We start from the raw sequence: 27250 nt of genomic DNA on the forward strand, positions 1-27250 counted from the left end.
ATGCAACACACACACACACACACACACACATACACAAACAAACACATAACCCGTTTACCAAACTTGAGGCCTTGTGGAAACAGTACTGTTATTGGTAATAATTATGACCCGAGGGCATCCACCTTTCAATGACAAAGATTAAACAGAGTATCAAGACCTCCAAGTTCCAGGGCGAAAACTTTTTATTGTTCTGTCTGGGTTCCACATTCACTTAGTAAAGATTCAGGCTCTTGGGGGAAATGGTTAAAAGATGAGTTACTGTGGGACCTCAACAGAACCCTCTGGTTTCTGTTGCTGTCTTGTCCTTGATCAAAGCATCGAGGGGTAAGCAAACAAAGCTGGGCTAAAATTACACATTCTCAGAGCAACTCATGTTGTGGCATGCGAGCGTGCAGAATAGTCAACTGATTGATGGGCTGCTCTAAGACTGGCGCGGGTGTACAGTATTATCTCAATAATCATAAGATAATGTCTTTCTCAGTTCCGCGACCACCCACTACGCGTCTCAGCGCGTTCTGGTGTGCGCGCCGTCGAGGTGTGTCAACATGAATATGGTGGAAACAGCTGACAAAGCCCCAATTATACTGCTGGTGTTTCTATTCTCTAAATAGACTGTGGATCATCAGCAGAACATGGTGGAACCACTAGAAATTACAGCATTTTTACATAACCACTGGCTGTGGTTGCTGCTCTAACACTAGAATATGGAAACTAACCCAGTGTTAAACTGTAATATTCTATAGCCAGTAGCGAAGCAGCCCTGTCACTATCTATTGAGATGATTTGGTTTGTGTGCGTACATGTGTGTCTCCTTCTGTCTGTCTGTCTGTGTGTGTCTGTGTGTGTGTGTGTGTGTGTGTGTGTGTGTGTGTGTGTGTGTGTGTGTGTGTGTGTGTGTGTGTGTGTGTGTGTGTGTGTGTGTGTGTGTGTGTGTGTGTGTGTGTGTGTGTGTGTGTGCTCTCAACAGAAAAGATACTGCTGAATGTCCACCCACTCCAACCCCAAATAACGCCCAGTCTAAACCAGCCGCTTCCACTTCTACCCTCTGACTTTCGCATATGGGAGTGAACTGGAAATGCATGGCTGCCAGTAAGGAGGAGTCACTATGGAAATAGGCCAAAATGATGGAGGAGGAGATAGAGGGGAACCATGAGAGTACGATATAGCACACACACACACACACACACACACACACACACACACACACACACACACACACACACACACACACACACACACACACACACACACACACACACACACACACACACACACACACACACACACCCACACAGAAGTCGCCTCTTAATGGTCAAAGTCGATACAAACTTGGAGTGCAACATTAAATTCTAAGTAAAAATGGCCCATGATTCACCAAATCAACAAATAACCCCACCAAATCACGCAGACATACAAAGTCTGAGGAAATAGCATTTGGTGAGTTGTGACTGGCTAGAGCTGAGGTTTTGTGGTGCCTTTTTTTTTTTTTTTTTTTTTTTGCAGGATGCAATTTAAACACACCCTCGGGCTACAGGACTTCATGAATAGGACAGAAAATCAAGAGCAGAGCAGAGCGAAGAAAAGAGGGAGGGGAAAGAGGGGAAATGAGATAGTGGCAAGAAAAAGAACAGGAGATGGTGGAGAGAAGAGAGGAAAGAGAGAGGGGATGATGATTTAGGAGGAAAGCAGAAAAAGGAGAGAAGGGAGCAAGACCAATCAATGAACGTCAAACAGGCTTTGTAAAATGTATTGTTTGAAAGCTGTACTTGAGAATCTACTGCATGTCCAACACTGTGTAAACTCCCAAATAACACACTCACCTCTCCTTGGAAGCTCTTAAGCAAAGGGGCAACCTGTTTCCGTAAATCCTAAAAAAAAAAATGGAAAAAAAAAATGAAAAAAAAGGAGAGGTTAGTGAGTATGAAAAATAAAACACTCAGCAGAACATTTTGTAATCCTAAAATAGCAGTAAAATACGCCACAGCATGTGACTGTGATGTACTGCAGAACATTGTTGTGGTCAAATAAGTCACTCATTGACATTGAGTAGTGATAGTTCTTGCCACTGTAGTGTCGTGCGTGAGTGATGAACATGAGGGTAGGGAGGAGGCCAGGTTTGTACCCTGAGGTGCTCTAGCGGACTGCGTTTCTCATAAGAACAGGTGCAGCACCACCTGGGCCACCCAGAGGCACCACTAGTGCATGAGACAGAAAGGGAGCAAGCCACAGAGTAGGCCTACAGTTAATGCAAATGGTCTCGGCGCACCATGCTTTTACTATACAGCAAACGCTTTTCATCCTCCCAAGTCCCATTGCATGACTTTCCAGTACGAGTCAGCAGTTTCAGATTAGATAGCCAGTCGAGTATGTATCAGGGGAACATGCAAATCACCATGCTGTTAGCCGAGCCCACATCCTGAAGAACTGAACTGGAGCGTACGGTAAAAAGCACAGCTGAATAGGACATTCTGTACAGGAACATTTGATTTGCACACTTTGTGGACACACACATACTCACAAAACTGCCTAATGAAGATGTGAAGTAGGGCAACAGCAGATGTGTGCTCAGGGAGACTCTGCGCCTTTTAGAAACTTCCGCCTAAAAGCCTAGCTGAGGCTGCAGGGTGCGGCGCATCCCAAACTGACCTGGGACCAGTGTCTGGGGGCCGGTCTAATCCCAGGTCGGTCCAGACAAGCCGCTTGTCTGGGTCCGAGGACAGGTCATGACCTCGGCGACCCTGCTTCATTGTTACCTCATCAGGGGTCGTTGTGGCTGTTTGTCTGGGCCAATTCAATATTCCCCTGCTGGGGATAATGACCTGCACCCCCTCCTTCCCTCCTCCTCCTTCTCCTCCTCCTGCTCCTCCTCCTCTCTTTCTCACTCACACAGAGGAAAGCATGAAAAAAAAGAAACACCCACACAGAACCACTGGATAGGTGTCTGTTCTATCATTTGCATTGTGCTTATAGCCTCATTTATTAGCTTTTAGATGACCTGCACTCATTCCTGTATTATTTGTTTTTTTTTTTAAATCTCACTTCATGTTGGTTCAAACATCTGTCTGACAATGTAAGATCAAACGGTGACCTAAGAAACACATGTATAAAATAATGCAGTCTATTCTGGTAGTCTAGTGATTATTTCTACCTTTGTCCAGCTTTTGTTAAGAAAGTGTCTGCATGACTCATCTCCAGACAGATAGAATTTTATAAACAGAAGTGTAAAGTTTCTCTACTAATCTTGTACATTTTTCAGGCCGAGTGAGTTCAATTTCAAATGTTATGAGTTATCTGCACAACTTGATATTTGCAGATGCAAGTTTTCAGGGAGAATAAATACCGCAGCAACCTTGATGAGCCAAGACTCACTGAACAAATAAAAACAAACACATTCATATAACATGCAGCAGCAAGCTACTGCTTCTGCTGAACACCGGAACTCTGAAAGCCCCTTGGTCCACTCTCCAGTGCTCCGCCCCCTGCCCCCACCACTTCCAAAGATTTATGACCATTATAACATAACAATGCACACAGACACCATGGTCAATCTGTGTGTGTGTGTGTATGTGTATGTGTGTGTGTGTGTGTGTGTGTGTGTGTGTGTGTGTGTGTGTGTGTGTGTGTGTGTGTGTGTGTGTGTGTGTGTGTGTGTGTAGTAGTGAGGGGAGTGGAGGGGCCCAGGCAGCAGGAGATGGATGGCTGGTGTGTAAGCTGCCGGCAGACAGCAGACAGGCCAGCCCGAGGAATCCTCCGGGGAGTATGGAACTCCCATTCGCTGTCTGTCTGCCCTGCAGCTAAACACAAACGTGTGTATGTGCATGCGTGCACACACACATACAAAAGCACACACAAAGTTGTTTTACTACCAGTGCCTCTGGCTAGCAATCTTTGGGACATTTTACAACCATTCCCACCCTTGCCTTTATAACAGTGTAGTAGAGGAGTCTTGACTAACTAAAAGGAAATTAAGAACTGGATGAATAATTCAATCAATTTTAGGAAGCACAGTGAGATCTAGTCTCCAAAAAAAAAATTCAACAGCGTGCCAGTCCTAATGAATTATGAAAACTTTGTTTTCACGCTGCATTTCTTTGCACTACTTTCAAAATGCCACAAAAGCCAGTGTGTGTGTGTGCGTACGCGTGTTATTATGCAGACCATGAGTGCAGTTCACGCCGAGTACAGCTCAGCAGACTAGACACAGTCAACGTGGGCCGGTCTCCTGGTTGCTGAATAATGGATCAGAGACGGACTCCCGCTCAGCCTAATGCAGTCTGATCTGATGTGACTGTGATCTCCGTTGACTGGTACGGACCACAGAGAGCTGACAGCCTGCTCTATAGGCCGGCCAACCACACACACACACACACACACACACACACACACACACACACACACACACACACACACACACACACACACACACACACACACACACACACACACGCACACACACACACACACACACACACACACACACACACACACACACACACACACACACACACACACACACACACACACACACACACACACACACACACGCACAGAGCCGCGCAAGTGATGGGAAACGCGGCTCCGCAAACGAGCACAAGACGATCGGGGCGTTTTGAAGCGAGCGCAGGCTATCACACGTTATGAACCGGCTTATTTGGTAGGCAGCCTCGATGCTGCAGTACATCCAAACAGCCCCGGAGTTTTAGTGCCGATTCCTATTGAGTCTGTTACAGCCCTGTAATGAATCCTGTCGCTCGTCTGGCCTGGCTCAGATTCCTCCTCCACATACCAGGGAGATGCCAGGGGCCACACAGACGCCAGAGGAGCCTTCCTAAATCACAGCCTTGTTACACTGATGAATGTGTGCGTCCTGTTCTGTGATCTAGGCTATCTGCTTCTGTGTGTTTGTGCCTTTGCTTTTTGCATGTTTTCTTTGTGTGCATTGCTCTCTCTGCCTCTGTGTCAGTGTTTCTCCCCCTCTGCCTGCGCCTCGCCTCCCTGTCTGTGTGTGTTGCTGCTTCTGTGGTTATACTTGGAAATGAGATTAGAGATGAATGTGTAGGGTGAGGTGAAATTAGCATCTTTTGTATGCAGGTACAGTTTCCCCCGGTGTATATTCCTCTACACTGGGTGGGCTACATGCTGAAGTCAATAGTCACAATCCTCATACCGTGGTAACTATAATAGGCCTACTGTCAACTCCACCGAGAGTTGACAATTTTCTATCTACTGTCTACACCATTCATACATAATTCATACTACCATCAATAATTCACCATGGTGACATTACCAATAATAACACAACAATACTTTGTTTTCACTGTGAGGTTTGAAATGCGTTGCCTTGGTAACGGAGATGAAACAAATATTCCCAGGAGGAGCGATGGGAACACAGGAACAGGACAGAATTCCCTCCTGATCCCACTTAGTAGTGTTGTCACACTCTCTTTCTTTCTCTCCCTCCTGCTCTGCTCTGTCTCTCTCTCCCTCTCATTCTCCGTCTTTCTCCCTCTCATAAGCACACACACACACTCACGGACCACACTTTCCGCTCACATAAAAAACTAGGTCAGATAATACAAACTCCTGAGGGGTTTTCTGTTTTGTCTCTTTAGGATTTCAGGGAAACTAATGGAGAGACTATTTTTGGGAGCCAAGCCCGCATCTCTGTGCTGTCTACTCCTCCCCCTGCTTTCTCGGTAAATAATCACGGATACATTTATGAGGAGAAGAGCAGACACTGAGAAACACCAAGGCAAACTCTGATTTTCAAAGGAGTTGTGGGATGTATGCTTGGGTGTTGGTGCACGTCTGATTTTCTCACCTCTGGAGTGTTCTTCTTGAACTCGCGGCTCAGGTCGATTAGCTTCTTCCTGGACTGTTCACTCTCGTCCTGTCTGTTGGCAAGCTGTGTGGCGGTGGCGTCTAGTTCTTTCTGCAACACAAACACGCAACTGTTTTGTTAGTTTGTGCATTTTTATGCTCTGATACTGTCATTATAATCAGCTTCATTGTTAGCACTCAGCACAGGTAAAGAACACAGGAGCTGTTTTCTGACTAGGCAACAGACCCCTTGACCCATCTAGCATGCTGCAGACAACCTGTCTGGCCTCAGCTGAACTTTGAGTATGTTGCAGGAGCAGAGGCAGAGAACAGAACGACAGCACCAGCGGCACAGAAAAGCCCTGCTGGTTTCACATGTTACCAATGAAAGCAATGCGAGAGTCTTTTAGCCTGTCGGTCAATCAGTTACCACTGTGTCAGGCATGACAATTCTGTCGCAATAGACTACTACTAGTCCATAAAGAAGCAGTTCACAACAATTATTGACTGTCTGCACCGCATGAACCCGCCCCTCTCCCCACATAACAACAACACAATTAACAACAACAGCAGCAGTGTTGTCAAGGCTGAGCTAAAGCCCGCCTGTATTCACATCCATTTTGCATTGTTATTAATAGCTATTTATGGGACTTGTTCCAGATGATGGGCCGACTGCTGACATTAACAAGACGTTCAGGCCTTGTAAAGATGGTATCTCTCTGCTGAGTGTGTTGCAGGATTACTGTATGATTCTTGCCCTCCTTTCTCTCTTTCTCTCTCTCTCTCTCTCCCCCCTTCATTTTCCGTCCTCTCTACAGATCATCCACTCACTCATTCAACCAGCAGTTCCTTCTTCTCGGTTTAAACCTCTCTCTTCTCCCTTTTACTCCGCCTCCCCCCTTTGCTTGTGCCCCCCTCCCATCCACCTCCTGTGAGGCCGCCCACCCCTGAGAGTGATTAAACGCTGCTGAAGGGCCGTTATGCTAACTAACGCACTAATCATTTAATACACACATTACCACAGGGGCCCTTGTGGCTCAGTCTGCTGACAAGGTCCCAAAACACACTCATGCACACATGCCCACCTCCCCACATCGCCCACACCCCCAAAACACACACACACACACACACACACACACACACACACACACACACACACACACACACACACACACACACACACACACACACACACACACACACACACACACAAGAAAATACAACTCTCTAAAGAAATAGTGTGATCAAGTACTAATTAGGAGATTTTCTCCCCATCAGCATTAAGTTGAATTCCCTGACGAGCCATGATCTCGTTTTATCCACAAACTGAAAAATATATATATATATATATCTATATATATATATATATATATATATAACAAACGGACTGGGTCGACTGTCCTCCGCAATGGATTTTACGCAGTAGCACAGGATGTTTGGGGGAAAAAACTGCTCACTTGCTTACATGCCATCTTGCTCCCGCTGCCCATGGAGCAGTTGATGTAGCAGCCTGTCTGCCCATGGCCATGGAGCAGCTGCACTATCTGTTAGTGAATTCGAGCGTGCGCAGAAGCTTGTGCAACGCTTGATGAAAGGAGGAACCTACTAAATTTTAATCATGTTAAATTAATTGTCAAAAACTGAATGCTCTAATTCATGAACAGAGGTGTAATTATTATATTGGTAAAGATTAGCTACAGGAACAGGAATACATGCAGGACCCAGTTGGTTTAAGAGAAAAGCATCAAATGGGCAGATATTAATCACAAAACTATTATAATATGATGTTTTAGGCCTTGAGGCATACTTTTCTGATTGGAGAGGACATGACCAAAATCATTTAACTATAATAACTCTGAGGAAAATTTGCAGTTTAAAGCTTGATCTGAATTCAAATAGCGTAAGCAGTGACCAGGATAAATGTAAGTATATCCCCAAAGTACAGAGATAACGCTGTTAATCATCCAAGCTGTGCTATTAAACACCAGGAATACACTTTGAAAATAGAAAAACGCCCTCTGAAATTATGTGGTCGAATTACTGCAAATGTAAAATACCACGGACGACTGTTAGAGTATGTGATTTTCATCTTGAAGCGCATAAACTTGGAAGAATAAATGTTTGAGTAAGTATGTTAAAAGGAAATATTAAAAAGGCTGTCTGCATCGATTGAAGTCACAACGACTGTTAAGCTTTGGTATATTTTTCCTCTTATCTCAACTATGGATTTATAGAGGATATGACCTTCAAACCACGTGATAACTTTGTTACAGTCTACACAAATGTTCATGTGCTCTAGTCTTTTAATGTCAGCAGTAAATGTGCAGCTTATAATATTGTTTACTCAGTTGAAGTAAATAACCTTGGAAACAATTTCTTTATTATTTATGAATGCTTTTTGATGTACAAATTAGTCCAAACTTGAGGAGAACGTATTTTCAACATAACAGTGTCATCCTAAAGTCAGGAATTACGCACAGTAGATCAATCTATTCATGCGATTTTATCAATAAGATCTGTTTATAGGCAAAGCTGAAACAACTACAGTCCTCCACCAGGGTTCTGCGTTAGGAGGTCATGTGCCAATCCCTGACGCCCTTGATTCTGTCCAATCCCTTTCCAATATCCTGCATATATCCCCAATGTGTTACCAAATCCCCATTCCAACAAAAATTCTCACTGCTAAGCTAAATAAACACATCACACATGAAAGAGGATTGATTCAATGCCAAGTGGGCAAGTAATTATGGGCATGGTCTTAGTTGAAAAAAAAAGAAAACGACCCTCAGACCCAGTCAGGTTTTGACTATGCAGCAAACTCTCTGCCCACATCAGCAGACACAGGCAGACTTTACAGTCATCTTGCTGATAGAGCGTAACAACCCAAACTGCCTGCCCGAGATTCACACAAACCAAATACGACTGACCATTAGGAGACCATTAGTATTCCCATTTTAAGCCACATCTTATTGCACATTGGTTATATTTAAGTACTGTGAGTGAAAGCCTGAACAAGTAGGTGTTTTCTCTGCTGAATGCTGTTTTTGTATACCTAGGGTTGTTAACAAAATAAAACTGGACTGACCTGTGGTCAGTTTACATGTCACAAAGTTGCACAGAAGCTAAAAGCACACTGAAGATGCCATTTTACTCCCTACACTCCTGTTTTTGGATTCAACCAGTGATAAAACACACCATCTGCTTATATATGGGCAGATGGAAGTTTAGCTTTTTATTTTATTTTATTTTAATTTCAAAAACAAACTTGAACTTGTAAAGTGTGTACTATTAGTCACACCGACTTCCCCCCCACCCCTATGAAACTGGTTTCTGAACATTTACAAAAGGACAAATACACATTTCCCACAGTTAATTTCTAAACTCTGATCAAGATGACCACTGAAACCATTTGAATTCTTTGCAGTAAGGACTGTCAGTGCCTAATTGGTCCAGCAACCTGATCCTTGCTAGCACACACTTTGCAGTTTATATTACTGTCGCGACTAAAGATAGCCGATAGCTAGATTAATAGATGGCTAAATAGAAAGATGAGGACCTTTCATTTTTATAATGACCGGAATGGGGACATCTGTCACTATCTGTCCGAGTCACGGCTGTGATCACTGCCGACTGCCTTGGCATGTTTCAGTTCAAACAAAAAGTGGCATGCAGAATACTGGAAAATAAGTTTCAGAAGAGGAATTCAAATGTTTATCCACACCTCTCTAGGAAATGTCCTAGTGAGTTGCATATCTTAAACTATGTTTACAATTCTGAATGTATTATCTTTCCTTGTCACTAAAGGCAGCTACCAGCAGCTCCTCAGTCTAGTTTTTTAAAGTTAATGTTAGGCAAGGCAACCACTTTTCTCGCTGCGATCTTGAATGCCATCAGTGACGGAGATCATGCCAGCTTGATAAACCTTTAAAAAGAATTTGATTACAAATATTTAAAAAAAATACCAAACTTCATATTATAGGATGATACAAATAAGATACACTGCCTTGGGATATGTAATACTTGTGTTGTTTGTGTTGATACGTCAGTGGAACGCCTGCAGTGCACCATGGAGCACCACACAAAATGCATGAAACATTCGTGTCCACTGTGTTTGGGGCCTTCAGGCTCAGTCTCTGAGGTCAACGCTCTGTGGCTCTTCTTGGCCTGACTTTGAAATGTCTTACTTTTCATGTCTGAAAACAGTTTTAATTTACTGGTGTACTAATTCATTTAACCGTTCACATTAACTCGAGCACTATTTTTAAATCTAGCTCCGGCTGGTTTGGACTGCACTGTCTAGTTTAACAGAGGATGGAATATGGTGTGTGCAGGGGAGCATTAAGTGGGCTGTAATGTCTGTGTGATTGCTGTAACAGCCCTGCTTGGCTTGGCTGGACTGGCCCACAGCAGCAGTCCCTGTCCTGGTTCATTTGGTCGTCTGGTCAGCTGTAAAGACGATTGGAACAGATTGCCAACACTCCCTAGAGAGACTTCAACACCGACTTGGCCAAGAAGCCTCTCGCACACTGCTCCACACGCGTGTGCTCTCACATGAGTGCACAGACAGGCCGCTGCAGTAACTTGGGGAGCCCAGTCTTTCCACATTCTTTTGAACTCCGTTTCAAAAGAGGAAATCTGCTAACATGTTCGCCCAGTGAAATTTGGCATGGAGAGCTATGTTCGCAGCAAGGACGGGAGGTTGGGCCAGACGGAAATGAGTATCTCTCCATCCTAACACTGTGTTAATAATACTAATCACCGATAACAGTCACGGGTAAACAAATCCTATTACCAATGGCCATCAGACCTAAGGTGTATGTATGTGTGTTGATCTCTCCTAATGAAATTCCTTCCACTCGTCTGCAGGCAGAGAGAGGCCTTTCTATCTGACTAATTCGCTCTAATTACTCTAATGAGCCACAGGTGATGATACAGTGAGAATGATTAATTAAATGGGAGGCCCCAATCAGGCATGTCTGATTATGCCAATCATATTGACTGCAGACTAAATGAGATAACAGGAGACAGACGCACTTTAATTGAGGTATCAAAACTTTGTGGAATTCCTTACACCCTCACGCTCCGACGATGCCCAGACAGATAGGCTGGTGGAATGACAACAAAGTTATTGTTATGTACACAGTATGAAGTCAATCTGCAGCTGCTTTCTGTGCTGCCATGGTGACCGGGAGTGCACGCCGTGGCGAGCGCACCACACAAAGATTTGCTTCAGATCTCATTCTCTGTAGAATAATTGGGACTGTAACTGCTAGAAACACTTTGTTTACACCTAGTCTGCAGTCACACATGCCAAGTAGTCTGCCACTACTCCTATAGTCCAAACACCACGGAACTCAACTGCTCCACATTCAGTGCATGTTTTACACATTCATCTAATGGAGTGCCACCCTTGAATTCAAGCCAGGCGTACGAAGAGACAGACAAAAATACATCCACCTCTTCGCAGTAATATTAACACCATATTAGTCACACTACAGAAGACGCTAATATTTAAAAATATTTATTAGCTTTCCCGTGTTCATTACAAAGCGAGGAGCCATTTACAGCCTCTGTACTTGGCAACATGACACAGATGTTTAACAGATGAAGTTTTCTGTCCTGCCAGTGCAGTCACTAATCTTTCCTTTTATCTCTGGCATGTCTGAGGCTGTTATGTGGTTATGATAGTAAACAGTAAAGGCGTCTGGAGAGATGTCTTATCTGAGATCTACGAGGCCTACCTTTCAAACTCCCCCGCCATCTCCCCTGCGCAGCATTCCACCTCCTATGTGGCTGCCTGTTCTGTATGCCGAACCTACTGCGTGGGGGTGGAGTCGTGGGGTTGCGGCTCAGTCAGGAGCGACAGCCACGCTTGCTACAACGACACGGTACATGATCACAGATCACAGGCACGCCCCCTCAAAACACAGCACAACAGCAGCACAGATAAGAGACTACAATCCAGGCTGCCTGTCTGCCTTCCTACCTTTGACATAGCAGGGTGCACAACTTTAAATGTGCCAGCAGATGCTGTTTTCACAAACCACACACAGGGTTTGAAGACGCAAGTCACATCCTCGTTAATTTCCGTTTTTGCTTTTGCTCTCACCCATTGGCGTGAAAGCCACAAAGTTTTCTTTACCACAAGCTAACAATACAGCTTCATTACAACTGAGGTCTCAACACTTTTTTTCGGTGGGTTTGTGCAACCGTGTGTGCAAGCGTGTTTGTGTGCAGAGCGGTTGGGGGTGAGGGGGGCGGGGTGGGGGGGGGTCAGCTTAACACTCTCCACAGTCTAACAAGACACTTGTGGTCCCTGAGCGTTTTGCTCCTTTTTTTTTTTGAACACAGATCCATATCTACCAACAGCACAGGAGCTGTCAAGACTCACCTCAGTGATGCTGACGCAAGCCTGGATCAAAAACAGTCTTTTTACACCGCAGCTTCGTTTTTATTGATCCATGTTTCTCTGCTGAGAGACTGGTTGTTGTTTTATCTCCCCAACATCCAAGCCTCAACTCTCCTGAAGCTTACTGAGAGCTAGTCATTATTTTGCCTGACCCATTGTCTGACGAGGGGATTCTGAGGCCCGGCCGGAACCTAAATACAAATATAATGAGACTAAGATGGTTTCTGGCATGGAGGAAGTGCAGCTCACTTGGTCTCATTTTGTAGAGTTTGAATTTAGCTGGAGGCCTGTGTCACAAAGGGTGAGTGGTGTGGAGTGTGCAATGGGAGGAGAGGGTTACGGCGATATGCTAGGGTGTAATGCATTGGTGAAAGGGCAAGATTTTTCATCCCTGCGTTTACAGGGTGGAACGGCTAGGATATTGAGATCTGAGATAGGATCAGAGGGTAGTGAGCTGTTTCAGCTACGATAAAGGCCACGCATTACAAACACAGCACTGATAGAGAAGTGAGAGAGAGAGAGAGAACCAGAGAGACACAGACAGAGAGAGGGAGAGAGTATCACACCTCTCATCCCTGAATTAATGCCTCCATTCTGCCAGGAAGCCATTCTGTGCCAGTGAGAGGAGATTGGGGAGGGGATGAGTGCACAGATACGGACTAAAAAATGGAAACTGCGATCATGGAGAGGGGCGATAGGGATTAATCAAGTCTGGAAGAAGAGTGGGGCTCTCCAGGCCCTGCAGCACATATACGAGCCTGGGGACCAAACTTTTTTTTAATTTTTTTTTTTAGACAACTTACATGGCTGCTGTTAGTTCATATGTCAATAAATGCACATACAAGCAGCCATCAGTAGAAAATGACATAGTCAAAGGTGAAGCCTTGCAATGTAATGCTGCAGACTTCCACGCCATCCAACACACGTGCAAACTCGCCTTTTTGGCCTAGAAAGTCTGTGACCCTTAACAATAGAGCAGTATTCAAAGTTGCTCTAATTTAGTTAAGATCTGATCTGTTCTCAATTCGTTAGCCTCTTTTATTTGTTGTAATTCACTTAGACTTCCATATAAGGACGACTGGCAGCTTCCTGCTGTTGGCACAGTTACAGGACAGTGAACAAGGTGTGCATCACTCTCATGTGCCTCTGGTACATTAAATCCCTGCTCTGCGTGATGCCCTTTTTCCACATTTTAATTTAGCCTCGTCTATCTGTTGTATCCAGTAATTTTCTAGACGCCTGATGACACATCAGCATGAATTGTGCCATAGCCTATAAAAGCAGCATGGTGATGTCTGAGCATAAATTAAAAGCATACATCCAAATGCCCCATTACATTAGACATGTCTTTATGTCTAGAATATTTAATATGTCCAGACCCTGCTGTCACTCCTTTCTAGCGTGGCCTAGCCTTCTGAAAGAGTTTGACACTCATGGTCTATACGATCAACATCAACAGAACATGTCCTGAGGCTTGGTCTTACTCAGCCTTTATGAGTAAGAGTTTTCTGCTCTGCTTGCACGAATTTTCAGAGGAACAGGCAGAGAAACACAGTGCAAAAGAGAGAATGAGCATAGCTAATCCTTACAGTAATGACAGAATAATTAGCTTGCGTTAGGCTAAGTAATGGGTTGTAATTATATCATTTATTCTGTGTTGAGAGAATGTGATATAAAGCCTGCACAATGAAGCAAGAGGAATTGAGCTCAGTGGGAAGTAGGATGGAGCATGTAAGAGCTCAGGCTCTTTCTATTGATTGATCCAAACATCAAACGAACCACTAGAGTAATGGGGGGAGTGAAGGACAGCTAAAAGCTATTTGGAGCCTTCACTGCATAAAAGACTTGACCTGTTCCACACAGCCTACATATCAAAACCATCAAACAGCAATCAATAGACCAAAGCGGTCAACTCAACAAACCGTCACCCTACTAAAACATCAAACCCCCGGCCCAAGCGTCAGATGATAGGCTACACTCAGCTTATCCATTACCATCAGATAAAGAGGAGATAAAACACAGAGCCTAATCCTTTCATGTGTCGTGACAGCCACTGCAGCCTCCGAGGCATTCCTTCAGTCTGGCTCTCAAATAGTTTTATGGCGGAAGGCAGCCATTCAGTCAGCCAGCCAGCCAGTCAGAGCTGTTCTGGTCTGTTTGTCTTATTTCACAGTTTACACGCTGTTTTATAGGTAGTTATTATGGTCGCCATGGTGATGCCATACGTTTTTATGGTCTTTTGGTCTGAGGGCAGAGAGTGTAATAAACGAAAAAACACACACACATGAAAACAAAGACTCACAAAACACACTCCTGCTGTGGAAAGGTCTCCTGTCCCTCCCTCCCTCCCTCCCACCCTCGGTCTTTATCAGTCTCGCCAAATGCCTATCGCTCTACTTTCTGCTTCATGTGAAACATGGATAGGCTAACGTAGATTTGTCCTCTCTCATTCCACATCTGGAGCTGATCAGAGGGCCTCCTGGAAGTTGAGGCCTCTGGGCCTATTAATAACCATACCGCTGAACTCAGGGTCAGACAGCAGTCAGCGGATGAGCCTGTGTCTACTAAACACATAGTCCCTTCCCCCTCTCTCAAGAGGACGACTCTCACTTTTAAAAATGAGATGGCAGCCTACAGAGCTTAGCACTGGACACCCGATTTTATGCCTTTTAACTGGGTCTTACAGAGACTCATCCAACTCGAGCAGGAGCTCCCAAATTATGCACAAATAGGGAAAGAAAGACTTCGCATGTAGTCATTTGGCTTTAAAATAAAACTGATACACAAGTGTAGAAAAACATTTTGACAATTTTCTCTCTCTTTCTCGTTTTTACCGCCTTCCTTTCCGAGTGTCCAAACAAGTTCAAGTTCAAGGAGGCTAGACCTGTTAAAAGCAAGACAGATGGTATAGTCATCATCCGTTAGCGCTAAAGGTTAGGCCACTCAGACAGTCCAGGTCATACAGAGGGCTTCGGGGTCACACCACCTCTGAACCTTAGCCCCAGTCTGACAGCTGCTCAGGTCAAAGGTCAGGGAGAGGCTAGGGTGCAGTCTGAGGATGGTCAATGCTTTTAACAGATATCGGACATCATTTGTATAAAAAAAAAATGTTAATGTTTTCGTAGACAAAGCCGTGGACCAGCCTGAAGAAAGTTTAAATTAACCATGAAATGATTACTGTACAGTAATCATAGAAGGTTCCTGACAGAAAATAACTATTTAATCTGATGTCCACTACAATTTAAACTAGTATGACAGGCATCGATTTTGGTTCACTGACCTAATTTAGAAAGACTTAAATGATTACGCCTCAGCAACTGAAAATAAACACAAGCAGTAAGTACATCCAGTACCTAAACACTTCTATCAGCAAAGTTTTGCCAACCTACCTCAACTAAAAAGTAAACCAGTGAATACTGTGCTGATTACAGAGAACAATTTCTTAAGCATAACCCACCCCCATCCAACACACACACACACACACCTGTGAATACAGGGTAGTTGAATCATCATAATCGGTGGTAGTTTTCTGCTGAGCCCAGCCAGCAGTCTGTGTTATTTTTAGAGGGCTGACACAGAAGCAGGCCGTCCATTTACTCCGTGAGCTGGCAGCAGGACCATCACAGCTCTGGTTGCTTTTAAACTACCAAAATGGGAATGAGCTCAACATAAACACTGCAAAAGGTGTGGACAGTTACAGAAATTAAATTAGCTCAGATTCAGGACCATTACCATGCCATTACTTAAACATTAGGCTCCTTGCAACATAAGGCAGTGTATGAAAATGTCAAACCCACAGACAGTTACTGACTGGCCACTGAACAAAAGCCAGACAGTCAATAAAACGTCTTTGCCTAAACGAATGTCTATAAATTGGTGTTGGCTTGTTAGTAAAACATCCACTATTTCTTCCTTTCATAGCTGAAAATAAAAGAATAAAAAGTATACACAAGAAAACAAGGGGGAGAAAAAACAGACAAACAATCAAATTTTCTCCAAAAATGACACGTATATATAAACATGTTCGGGGAAAGGTTAAATGTTAACTGTTTGAATAAAATGAATCTGGTGGCAAAAGTCCTGGACGGACTGAATGCAAGACAGCACAAAGCAAAAAAAGGAACCAGTAACGCAAAGGAAAATGGAGAAAGAACCTGGTCTAAAGGTTGAGGCCTGCTCCCATCTGATCTGACTGATGGATTGAGCCTTAGGGCCGGCTATGGATCTAGAAACTGAAGCCATGATTGACATTGAAAATTACACAGAGTGAGCTATTAGCAGATACCAAGCCATATCATAATTCAATCCCTACACCATCAAAGTGCACCAATATCATAATTCAATACCAAGAACCATTAGCCTGCAGCACACCAATATCATAATTCAATCCCGAGGCCATCAGCCTTTGCCAATATCATAATTCAATACTTGGACCATTAGGACACACCAATAGGCCTATTAGAATTCAATACCTATGGTCAATGATCTAACGGACACTGATACTGGAGTCATGGGTTGACATGGGATAAGGCCTGCACATAAGGTTTCTCAGACCCTATTTAGCCTAGACACCGTGATAACAGGGAGATAAACAACACTAAAATTAGGTAGGGCAAGTGGTTCACCAATAGCTTGGCTACACCGGACTCTGAGGACCACAGAGTGTTTGCTGCAGAAACAAATTTCGACAGGCTTATTGCTGAGGGACACATTTTAAGGAACAAAATGAAGCACTGCATTAGCGTCAAACTTAGCAGTGCACTAAGCCAAAGTTGTCAAAAATGTTTCGAACACTGGCCTCCAGTGTGTGACCATCTGCAGTTGGTCTAAATTATCACATTGTGGTACCTTGTGGAAACAGGACTGCATTTCGTTTTCTGGTCCGCTGCCTCTGTTTATATTTCCATGTTAACATCTCGTTTAACTCTTCAAAATGCCGTAAATCTCATGCAGGCTGTGCTTGCTGGGTCATCAGAAATCTGCTCCTCAACAGCCAATCAGATGCTTTCTAAAAGCTCAGATTTCCTCGGCTGCTTTAAGTCCCTTTTTCACAAAAGTTGTCATTATTCAAAGTTATTCTCACCGCAGATTTCTTAGGTTTCCACACTTAACTCTAATCCTCATGTACTGCATGTGGAGTGTAAAATGACTGGAGAATGGAAAATATAGTGAAGAATAATGTATTACTGAAAAATACAATTACTTGAATGACTGAACTAATTTGACAACTGACAAACCATTTAAGTCATTTTTTTAGTAATGCAAAACAGTAATTAGTCCAGCTTCTCCGTTTTTTTCTGCTGATTTTTCTGATTTTCTGCAGTTTTTAGTTTTGTTTTTTTAATCGGAAACTAAACATTTTTTGTATTATTATTATTATTATTGTTCAGAAAAAAAGCTACATAAAGACTTGGCCTTTAGAAAATTGTAACTAGTATTTTGTAAAAAAAAAAATCTGACATTTCTTAGACCAAACAATTAGTCAGTCAATCAGGAGGAGGATTTCTTGATTTTTAAAAAGTGAAAATAATCATCCGTAGCAGCCTTAAAGTTGAGGGTGTCATCTTAAATTAAAAAAAAACCTGTTTATTTGTAGGTCACATAAATCTAAAGCAGATACAGCAGGTATATTCTTTAAATACTGTCACACACAACATATTAAACATGACCTCCTTCATGAAGGTTAGATAATTGAAAACGTGTTCAAACAAGTACAACATATGTGCAAAAGAAACAAGAAACTAGTGTGTGACTGGATTATTTTGTTGCACGTATGGATCGAAGCCCACCGCTGATGTGCACATTCTTATTCAACTATGGACAAGAACAGACATTTTTTTCCCATGGGAATGCCAAATTTTTTTGTTTACTGAAAACCTTGGGCTTAATATTACAAGATGAACAATAGACTATACAAGATTACATCAGCCCCAGAGGCGCCATTTCAAGTGTACGCTTGATTTTTAAATCAAGTGGGCATCATCCTCAAACTTCCAAGTGGAAACGGCCAATTTATTTCACAGCAGCCTAAAGAGAAGTGTCCGGCCACAGCAGCCCTCGCTCTCTTTACAGCGCAGCACAATAATGGATGCTTCTGTCATGAGATACGGTGAAACTCTATGATGCTGTAGGTGAGAGAGACTCCAAGTGGGTCTGTAAATAATGCCTGCCACTTGAAAATAGGTCTCTGGAAACTGCCCCCTGTGCTCCTGTTGCTGGTTGTTGGGTGGACATTTTGTCTCTGTAGTTTAAGTGTTTTAGTATTATGTAGCAAAAAATGTGAAAGCAATATAAACAAGATTTTTTTGGGGGGGTGATTATGAGTCACATCAAATACACATTTCTGGCATATTTTGAGGTTCAATGAAGTTTTTCCAAACTAAAGAGCTGCAGTGGGATACTTTTACAGGGTGCCAGTTACTGAGTCCAGCTGGTAAAAACACAACACACACTGCAGCCTTGAAAGTTATAACTAAGGTTTTAGATTTTATTTACAGTAGCTGCTAAGGCATAAAAAACTTTTATTCTATACTGGCTGTCAAACCCTAAAAGAAGTTTTTATTGTGTCATTATTTCATTCCAGAAGGCACAAAACAACCATTATCTAAAATTTGGAGGGTGGATGTTAAAGCCAAATAAAGTCAGTTGTTTATAAAAGAATATCACAGGTATGATATCCAATATATACACTCATGAATTTATTACGGAGGAGGATATTTTTGCTTTAAGCTGCACATTATGTTAGGAAAAAATGATTAATTATGCTCGATAAGATTTGTGTTTTAGTGACCAAATTTCACACTTTGAAAGAAATATTTTGACAGAATGCTAATAAATGATAATGATTGTTTGCTTCACTTTCTGCCCTCAAATCAGAACAAACAACCTCTTTATGGTACAAGTTTTCAAGTTATCAATAAAAACAAAAACAGCTGTTTTCTTGGGCAAGGGGAAAAAAAAGGCTATTCAGTATTACAGCTAGAATTATTATTGACGATTTCTACTGCATACAGGAGGGGAGACAATTGTTTAAGCATGTCATCTTATATTAGTGTTTGCATTTTATATTAACAACTGGACCATCTTAAGTACAGTCGGTTCAAATGAAATGCAGTCACCTTCAATGTTGTCTAATCTAAAGTTACAAATTGTGAGCACAAAAACTGCTCTATGTTATATTTTTATCACAACCAGAGGCCTTTCAAAAGCCAATATCTCTGTTTGTCACACACTTTTGCAAAAAGCCTGAATTAAGAGCTGCTGACTCCATCTGTTTAGGTACCTCTATTTTTAGACTCCCGTTAAGTGCTTTGTATCTTTTGTACAAACATCAGATGACACTGGTCCAAATTTCTTTTACCGTTCCAAAGTAAAACTTGTGTAATTGAGAATTCGGATTGCAGCTCTCACAAAGTACAATAGATTTACTTTTTGTGTTAAAGCTCAGACACGCTCAATCTAGAGTAGACTCCCAAAATCAGGGGGAGGGAAAAGAAACTGAGACAGAGAGTGACGTACACTTAATCGCTGAGGAGATGGGGAGTACGGGCCTCTGCTGAGAATTAGCCACTGATAAGGTATATGAGGAGAAGTTTTCAGTTTCCTGAGAGCGGCACGGGGTGCGTGTCCTCCATACATTTACACTGTAACCTCTTAGAAAGTAAGATGACAAAGGCCCGACCGAAGCAGGCCGAGGACAGACCAAAGACCTGACATGCACTCGTCCCTCTCTCTGACTCATGCTTAGTCGCTCACCACCCACCAACACACAGTGAAACCTCAGTCCCAATGCCAGGTTTTGTCACTGGGCAGAGAAGCGGTTGGCTACAGTAAAAGCATGACGTGATGCCCCTTCCTCTGTGCTCCCCCAGCCTGTGCAGCAACAGAGGGGTAAAAATATCCTACCAGGGAGTTCAGACAACCAGCTCATAAATTAACACTAAAACTCACGCAGACAACAGCGAGCCAGTCGCTGAGAGATTTAAACCACTCAGGTTGCCACTGACCACAGCTCTGAGATCAGCTTACAAAAACCTTTTCCTAAATTTACCCATTAGGAGGTGGTGAACAGAACGGGGTCTCGATCCGTTTTCATCCAAGTCACTATTTAGCCGTGCGCTAACATGGTGAACTATTTTTCAAAATGGCTCTAGGGTGCGTTGTTCCAGGAAATGTTATGAGGTGAGATGTAGGCTATTAGGCTTAAATTGGGAATTGTGTACAACAGAATGGTCTGTTCCTAATTTTCCAAAGCTTACACAGGAAATAAAAAGTGTAGGTTTAGGCCCAGCAATTCCCTCACATCTTATTAAGGCTTGCCTGTAATGAAGCGCAATCTCTCATTGCTCTCAAGCAGAAACGCAATGTTCCAGCAAACTGCTTGACTGGGTCAAAAAAAAAAAAAAAAAAGGAAAAAAAAAAAAAAAGGAAAAAAGAAAAAACAACAGGAGAGAAGAGTGATGATCCCCTCTAAAGAAACTCAACTCTGTAATGGACGGACAGGGATTACAGACGTTAAAACCTCCTCCATCTGTAATTCACTGTCACCCTGCCATCATCTCTGAATCACTGATCCACTTTGCAAGTGTGCAAGACCTTGCTAAAAGCATCACTGTTGCACCCATTTGTGTTTGTAGTGGTGGTGAGGGGGGGTGGGGCGGGAGGGGGGCAAGGCATGCAGAGACGACAAGTTAACAGCTCGCTGTGCTGTTTCAAAGCACTCTCTGTCCTGTAACAACCACCTAGCTAGTTTCTCACACAGGGAATGGGACCCACTGATCAAATAGGATTTTAATGAACATCAGCAGTTGGAGCCTGAGGAATAGACGCTATGATGGCTTAAAGCTACTGACATCTAGGTTGGGTTGGATTTTCATCATCAAAAAGAAACATAAAAAGGAAAGAAAACATTCCTTTGCTGGTGCCTCTCGCACAGACCAAACAGGCTGCGAGTGTACAGCGCACACTGTCCATTCGATCACACGGACGAGGCAAATGAGAAAGAAATTGTCTGACAAGCCCATGTGAAGACGACGATCATATCATGCTAACCCCACATTATCCTTAAAAAATGGAGAGGAAAAAAAAAAGGTTCTTCTCTGAAGGCTTTCCTCTCAGAGGCTCTCAGTGGGGGGTGGGGGAGTAAATAAGATGTCATCAATAATAGACAGTGAATGTTCTGAGCAGTTCTGCAAGCGCACACACACAGACACACACACACACACACACACACACACACACACACACACACACACACACACACACACACACACACACACACACACACACCAGCTCCGACTGATTCCTATCCTGCAGACAGGCCTGCCAACCGCCAGCCTTTTTGCACACGCTCAGATTCACTGTCCTGACTAATCGCTTGTGATAGGGGCCTTTGCCATAATTACCCAGGGCCTTATCACAAACTTATGCGATGCATTTTTCATGTCCTGGCTGCTGGCGGTGCCTTCACTGTCCGTGCTGGCAGTCAATCTACGAAAAAAAAGACTTGATCTCAGACAAATTCACACACACCCACCGGTTCAAACAGGGCGAAGTAGGTGAAAGCACTGTAAAGGGCCACAGAAGTGAGAAAGAGAGGAAAAAATATAAAGAGAAAGGGAAGGGAGGGGGAGGGAGAAAACGATGGGGGGGGGGGTGGCAGGAAGGGGGTGGGAGATAGATGGTGAGGAAAGACAAGAGAAAGCGGTCTCATTTTTTTTTTTTTTTTTTTTTTTTACATAATGCATGAACAAGGGAGCACGAGTAGGAGGACCAAACAGGATCAAATAAATAGGAGAAGTGAAGCCTTGATGATGTGGCGTAAGTGCAACACAAAGCCCGCTGGGAAGACTTGTTCACTGTCCTTTTGTCTACACAGTCATAGGGGCATCATGACCTACATAAAAGTTTAAATCCCAAGCTTGTGCAAAATAATGTATGAACAATTGGGCTAGCCTACATAATGCAATCTTATGTTAATGACCGGGCTACTAATATTCATAAAGTGTGATTTGAAATTCAGCAATGCATGTTAAATGCCACGGGGGGGAAAAAAAAAAAAACAAACACAACAGTGCCATTGTCTGCATGTCTTGCGATAGGTCAAAACAGCCTATATTCACACACTGAACAGGCCCCAATATTTCCCTCCTCCCGTGCCGCGGATCTCTCCTCCGTGCACGCCGACATCAGCGGCGTGCGTGAGGCTGGGAGTTCACCACCATCGCAAGGTCAATGATCTATCCGATTTCTGACATTACTGCCTTTTAATTGCATCAACAAACACTGCCCCGTCCTGTCCACTTTCCAACAGACGTGGCAAATGTGTGTAAAAAAAAAAAAAAAAAAAAACCTCACGGTGTGGAGCTGCCGTCGGAGGAGGAGGTGGTGGTGGTGGTGGTGGGGGTGAAAGAGGGAGAAAAACGGCCGAGTTGATGAACCGTAATCCCGGAGACGACTTCGATATAAACTGCCTCAGAACCGTTAGCCGTTAAGCTGGCTAATGTTTTCGGCTAAACTTGCCAATGTGACAGTTAAAAACACACCAAAAAAAAAAAAAAAAAAAAAAAAAAACCCACAAAAATAAAAAAAAATAAAACACAACACGCTGTTGTGTGTCTGTGTTGCCCGTCTCAGCGGCTGGTGTCACCAACAGCGCCACCGTATAATGAGTCGCACTTATTTTATTTATTTATTTATTTTCTTCTTCTTCTTCTTCTTCTTCCCCCCAAATTATCCAACCTTACAGCGGCTAAAGCGTCGGGCTAACTACGGCTACTCGCTCCGGTAAAAGTTGAACAACACGTAATAAAGATCGCCAACCAGAAGCTCTCCTCCGAAGCGCCGCCGTTCGGCTTTTTATTTCGGCGCATCCCGGCGGCGTCGCCCCGGCTCGCCCCGGCTGCGGTGTCCGATCGATGTTGAATTGAACAAAGAGGATCAATTTCTGATCAGCGAGAGAGCCACTTTCATCAATGTGAGGAAGAGGTCTTGAATTCTCTTCCGAAACACCTACGAGGCGGCCGCCGAATAAACAACGGCACAAAAAAAAAAAAACACGCGGGCCCCCCCTTCCCCGAAAGAGACGAGGCGGCCGCGGCGAGCGGAGACCCGACGATTAAAACGGGAGCTGGAACTGACCTGTAGTTGTTGTAAGTCAAAGCGCTTCCAATATTGAAACATCGATCCTGCATTGGCCGCCATCTTGAGACATATTGAGACAGGAATGAGATGCTGATAGAGAGCGCGGGGGTTGGAGTTCAGTGGAGAGGACCGGGTCGGCCGCAACACCCGGACCGGATCGCAGCCACCGCCCGCCCCGGGAGCAGCCGCCGCACGGAACGGAGTCACCCAACAGCAGTGTCGCCTTAATAACGCCATTATAATTGCTTAAATAGCATTCTATCAACATTCAGATATTACAGGTAAACAACCGAACTGGCGTTGAATTACTCTTCGTTTTATGATGCCGAAATTACAGGAAATGGGGAGAGACGTATGTTTGGTGCGGTAGTTTTGTTTGATCTCCACGTGTTATTGAGAGCAAAAGATCATACAGAAATAATGCCAGAAGGCTACTTGGAAGCCATATCCAAAAAGGAAACCAATCCCTCAGGGGGAGCATTCAGGATCAATGTTTCCTCTGAAGATCATGTAGACCCACAGCTAATCATTTATTACATCAATAATCGTTGCGAATTCATTGTGACAGTGGGATTTAGAAATAAAAAGCCAACTATTAATGAGTGATTTTTTTTCCTTATGCACCTTAGCTAAAAGTAATTCTGCTGTTGACACTGCTCATTTACACCCGTTACTTTTTTTGATGCAACTACCTGAGCTGCAATAATATACCGATTGCTTGATCAATAGAAAATGTATCTCCAACTATTTTGGTAATCCTTTAATCATTTTATGTCCTTTTTTAATGAAGAAAATGCTAAAAAAAAAAAAATGTCTGATCTCTTACAGCAAATATTATTTTGCTGATTCTTTGTCCTTCATGACGATAAACTAAACATCTTTTGTTTGTGGACTGTTAGTCAGAACAAAACAAAAGATTTTAGGTTGCACTTTGGGCCTTAAGAAACACTGACATTTTTCACTATCTTCTGACACTTAAGAGACCACTCAACTGATCAATTCATTGACAAAACAATCGATAGTGAAATTAATTGTTAGTACCAGCCACCACACTGAACAAAAAAAATAAAACATTAATTTGAGTTATTAATACAACATATTTTGTGTGTTGTTTTTTCTAGTGACCGTCATTAAAGGCTTTTTGCACACGCTCCATCCATTCAACTGCAAAAAATAAGGTTTTGTCTAAATTTAAACATAATTCGAGTAATTGTTGAAAATAGAATCCAGGATAAAGTCTTTTATTAAAATAATTTTTCAAACAAAACATTCAACTTGAATCAGTCGTAGAAAAAAAAAAATCCTCAATGATTACAGTTACTGCTTTGTACATGTAGGGTTTGGTTGTTGTTTTTTGTGATTAAAAGGATGAATGTAATGTATACAAACCCATCTTATGCAATAAACCATGGTTGGAGGCCCTGCTGAACTTGGCCATTGAAGAATTGGTAAAAGATGGAGTGGAGTTGGCACAAGCTATGTCCAAGTTCATGATTTTATCTGTTTATAATAATATGATTAAGACCCTAAGCTTGATGTTTCTGTTTGAGGTAAGCAAATATCAATCTGATTAATTAATGAAATAAGCTCGTTGCTTTGTTAATGCAGTCGTGTCACTGCTGCAGCAGGCAGCCCAGTGGTCAGAGTGTCACTGTGCATACATATCCTTTGTTGAAGTGACCTTGAGCAATGCACTGAACCCAGGCTGCTCCTGAGGCGTCACTCCTGCTGACCATGTCCTCTGACCCTCTCAGTGTGTGGAGGTGCCTCAGAGGGATATGCAAAGAATTTCTAATTACACTGCATGTACGGTGAGCCCTAAATTCTTGTGTCAAACTATACCGTCTCATTCACCTTAAAACACATCACGCCTCAGCTTCTGCCTCCAATTGCTCTGCACACCAAACCAGAGCCGAGCTGCTAAGGTTTATCAGGGTGACACATCTGCTGTGCTCATTTTTAGCACTTTGTGGCTTCCCAAATTTGACTTGTTGAGAGTGTCATGAGGTCTGACTCTGGAAAATTCACACCTGCACTCACACTTTGGAGTGGGGTTTTTTTTGTGTTTTTTTCTAGAACGCTGTAATAGAAATATTTTATCGCATTTCTTTTCACCTTCCAATCATTTTCATTTCTTCACAGCCAATGCACTTCAATTGCATCCACTAAAAATAACAGGAGAATTTGCCATGGATAATCACGCCTCTTTCACCGCATTCATGTGGACACAAAGGTGGGCATTTTTGTGCTTTGGATTAGATCAACTTTCAGGCCATTACTTGATTTGATTTGAAACTGTTTGTGTCTCCATCTTCCTACAGTATGAATGGCACACAGTGCTCAACTGATATGTCGCCGAAATAGCTTTGCCTTATTTTATACTTCATTTCTAGACTTAATACAGTGAATTAAAGGCTGGCTTCAGTTTTCTCATCCTACCCAGTCATATGATTTTCATAAAATACACTGAATCACACTCAGGCTTTAGTCACACTGTATATAAGAAGTCAATGCTGCTGCTTTAATTTAATCACTAGCAGTATGATTTACATTATAACTCAAAGTCTTTTTAAGGAGTATAAGAGATTGATCTGCACTATAGGACACAAGGAATACTGTTAGATGCATTTACTTTTTTGACAAAATACTGCGATGAATCCTGTGTTTAATCCTCTCATTCCTTTTCCTTTGTTAATCGGTGCTTTCTTGGCCTGGCCTCTCTGACTTGTGATGCGACCTATCATTAAACCAAACCAGAAATACAGGTCTGAGATAATCTGTACAAGCTTAGTCGCTTTGCAATGTACTCATTGTGCTGTATTTGTATGGTTATCTCTTACCATCACACAAAGAAAGCACACCATATGCCACTGATATTAATAAGAATAGTAAAACAGACAAGAAAAGTTTTCAACAATATTTCTAAATCTATAAGAGTGTGAAAGTAACTATGAAACGTAGGTTTGTGTTAGGAAATGTTTCATGATTATTTCATATTGTTGATGTATACTTTTTTTTAATTTTTTTTTTACTTTGGATAGGATGAGGACTGTTTCAGATATATTGCTAGGTGAGTTGCTTTGTGTATCAGTGACGCATACAATGCCCAACCCACAAAACACCAAAAATACTGTTGCAGAGGTGAAGCATTTTTCAGCAAGAACTTCCCTGCAAACAAAGAACTTTGTCATCCGAGACTCTAAAACAGCTAAACATTTTACAATTATCAATCCAAAATCATCAAAAATAAAAAAACATTTTATAAAAAGGGTAGTCTGTAAATCAAAACAAATCTGTCTCTTCTAAAGCACATGAAGTATTTTCTCTTTAGGAAGACCATTAAACCGGACTGCTTCTGTAGCTTACCTGAGCATAACTGTACGCAGAGATCTTTGACTTTTAGTTCAATTCTGCTTTACATAAATATGAACCATTGCATGTTTTGATGCAAAAATCACTATAAATATAATTTAATTTGATAAGAAAGTTTTTCTTGCAAAGTGTTCTCTGAAAGTCTACAAGCCGTGAACATTAGTCAGTTGAATCTGCACATCCAGATGCTCTTTTCAGTCTCTCTGTATTTCAACACAGTATCTCCATGAGGATTTGACTGAAGCTTCACTAGGCTCTGGATTACTTTGAAGCAGTAGGGGGTACAGAGTCTAAGTCAGAACAAGTAACAGTCAGAGTTATCAATCTGCCTACAAATTACCACGTTCCTGCTACAGAGGTTCATGCATGTTTTCCATGAATAACTTGAGAGGTTTTTTTTTTTTTATCCTAACCTGACTTTTTATTACACTCTATGGTAAAATTACAGAGAGGGAAAAAACTACATAAATTGTTCATGACAAGGACAGCAGAAGGAACATGTTGGGG

At 42.6% G+C, this 27250-nt stretch overlaps 1 protein-coding gene across 4 annotated transcripts in view; it reads right to left on the minus strand.

Annotated features, from left to right (window-relative positions):
- Window positions 1-23533, minus strand: part of cux1b (cut-like homeobox 1b) — a 61646-nt gene extending 38113 nt beyond the window's left edge. The window contains exons 1-3 of one of the 4 annotated variants that reach the window (XM_069706342.1): window positions 23369-23519; window positions 5822-5932; window positions 1821-1868 (exon numbers count right to left, since the gene is read on the minus strand). In XM_069706342.1, coding sequence (XP_069562443.1) covers window positions 1821-1868; window positions 5822-5932; window positions 23369-23431 — 222 coding nt within the window. In that variant the 5' untranslated portion in view covers window positions 23432-23519. Of the gene's footprint in view, window positions 1-1820; window positions 1869-5821; window positions 5933-21633; window positions 22285-23368 lie in introns of those variants that run through there. The other 3 variants (XM_069706339.1, XM_069706341.1, XM_069706340.1) reach the window with 3 other exon arrangements.
- Window positions 23534-27250: the final 3717 nt, after the last annotated feature.

The sequence above is a fragment of the Brachyistius frenatus genome, unplaced genomic scaffold (genome assembly GCF_029030835.1).
Source record: "Brachyistius frenatus isolate BFR_SWC_R1_liver_20210118 unplaced genomic scaffold, ASM2903083v1 Contig_62, whole genome shotgun sequence".
Lineage (NCBI taxonomy): Eukaryota > Metazoa > Chordata > Actinopteri > Embiotocidae > Brachyistius > Brachyistius frenatus.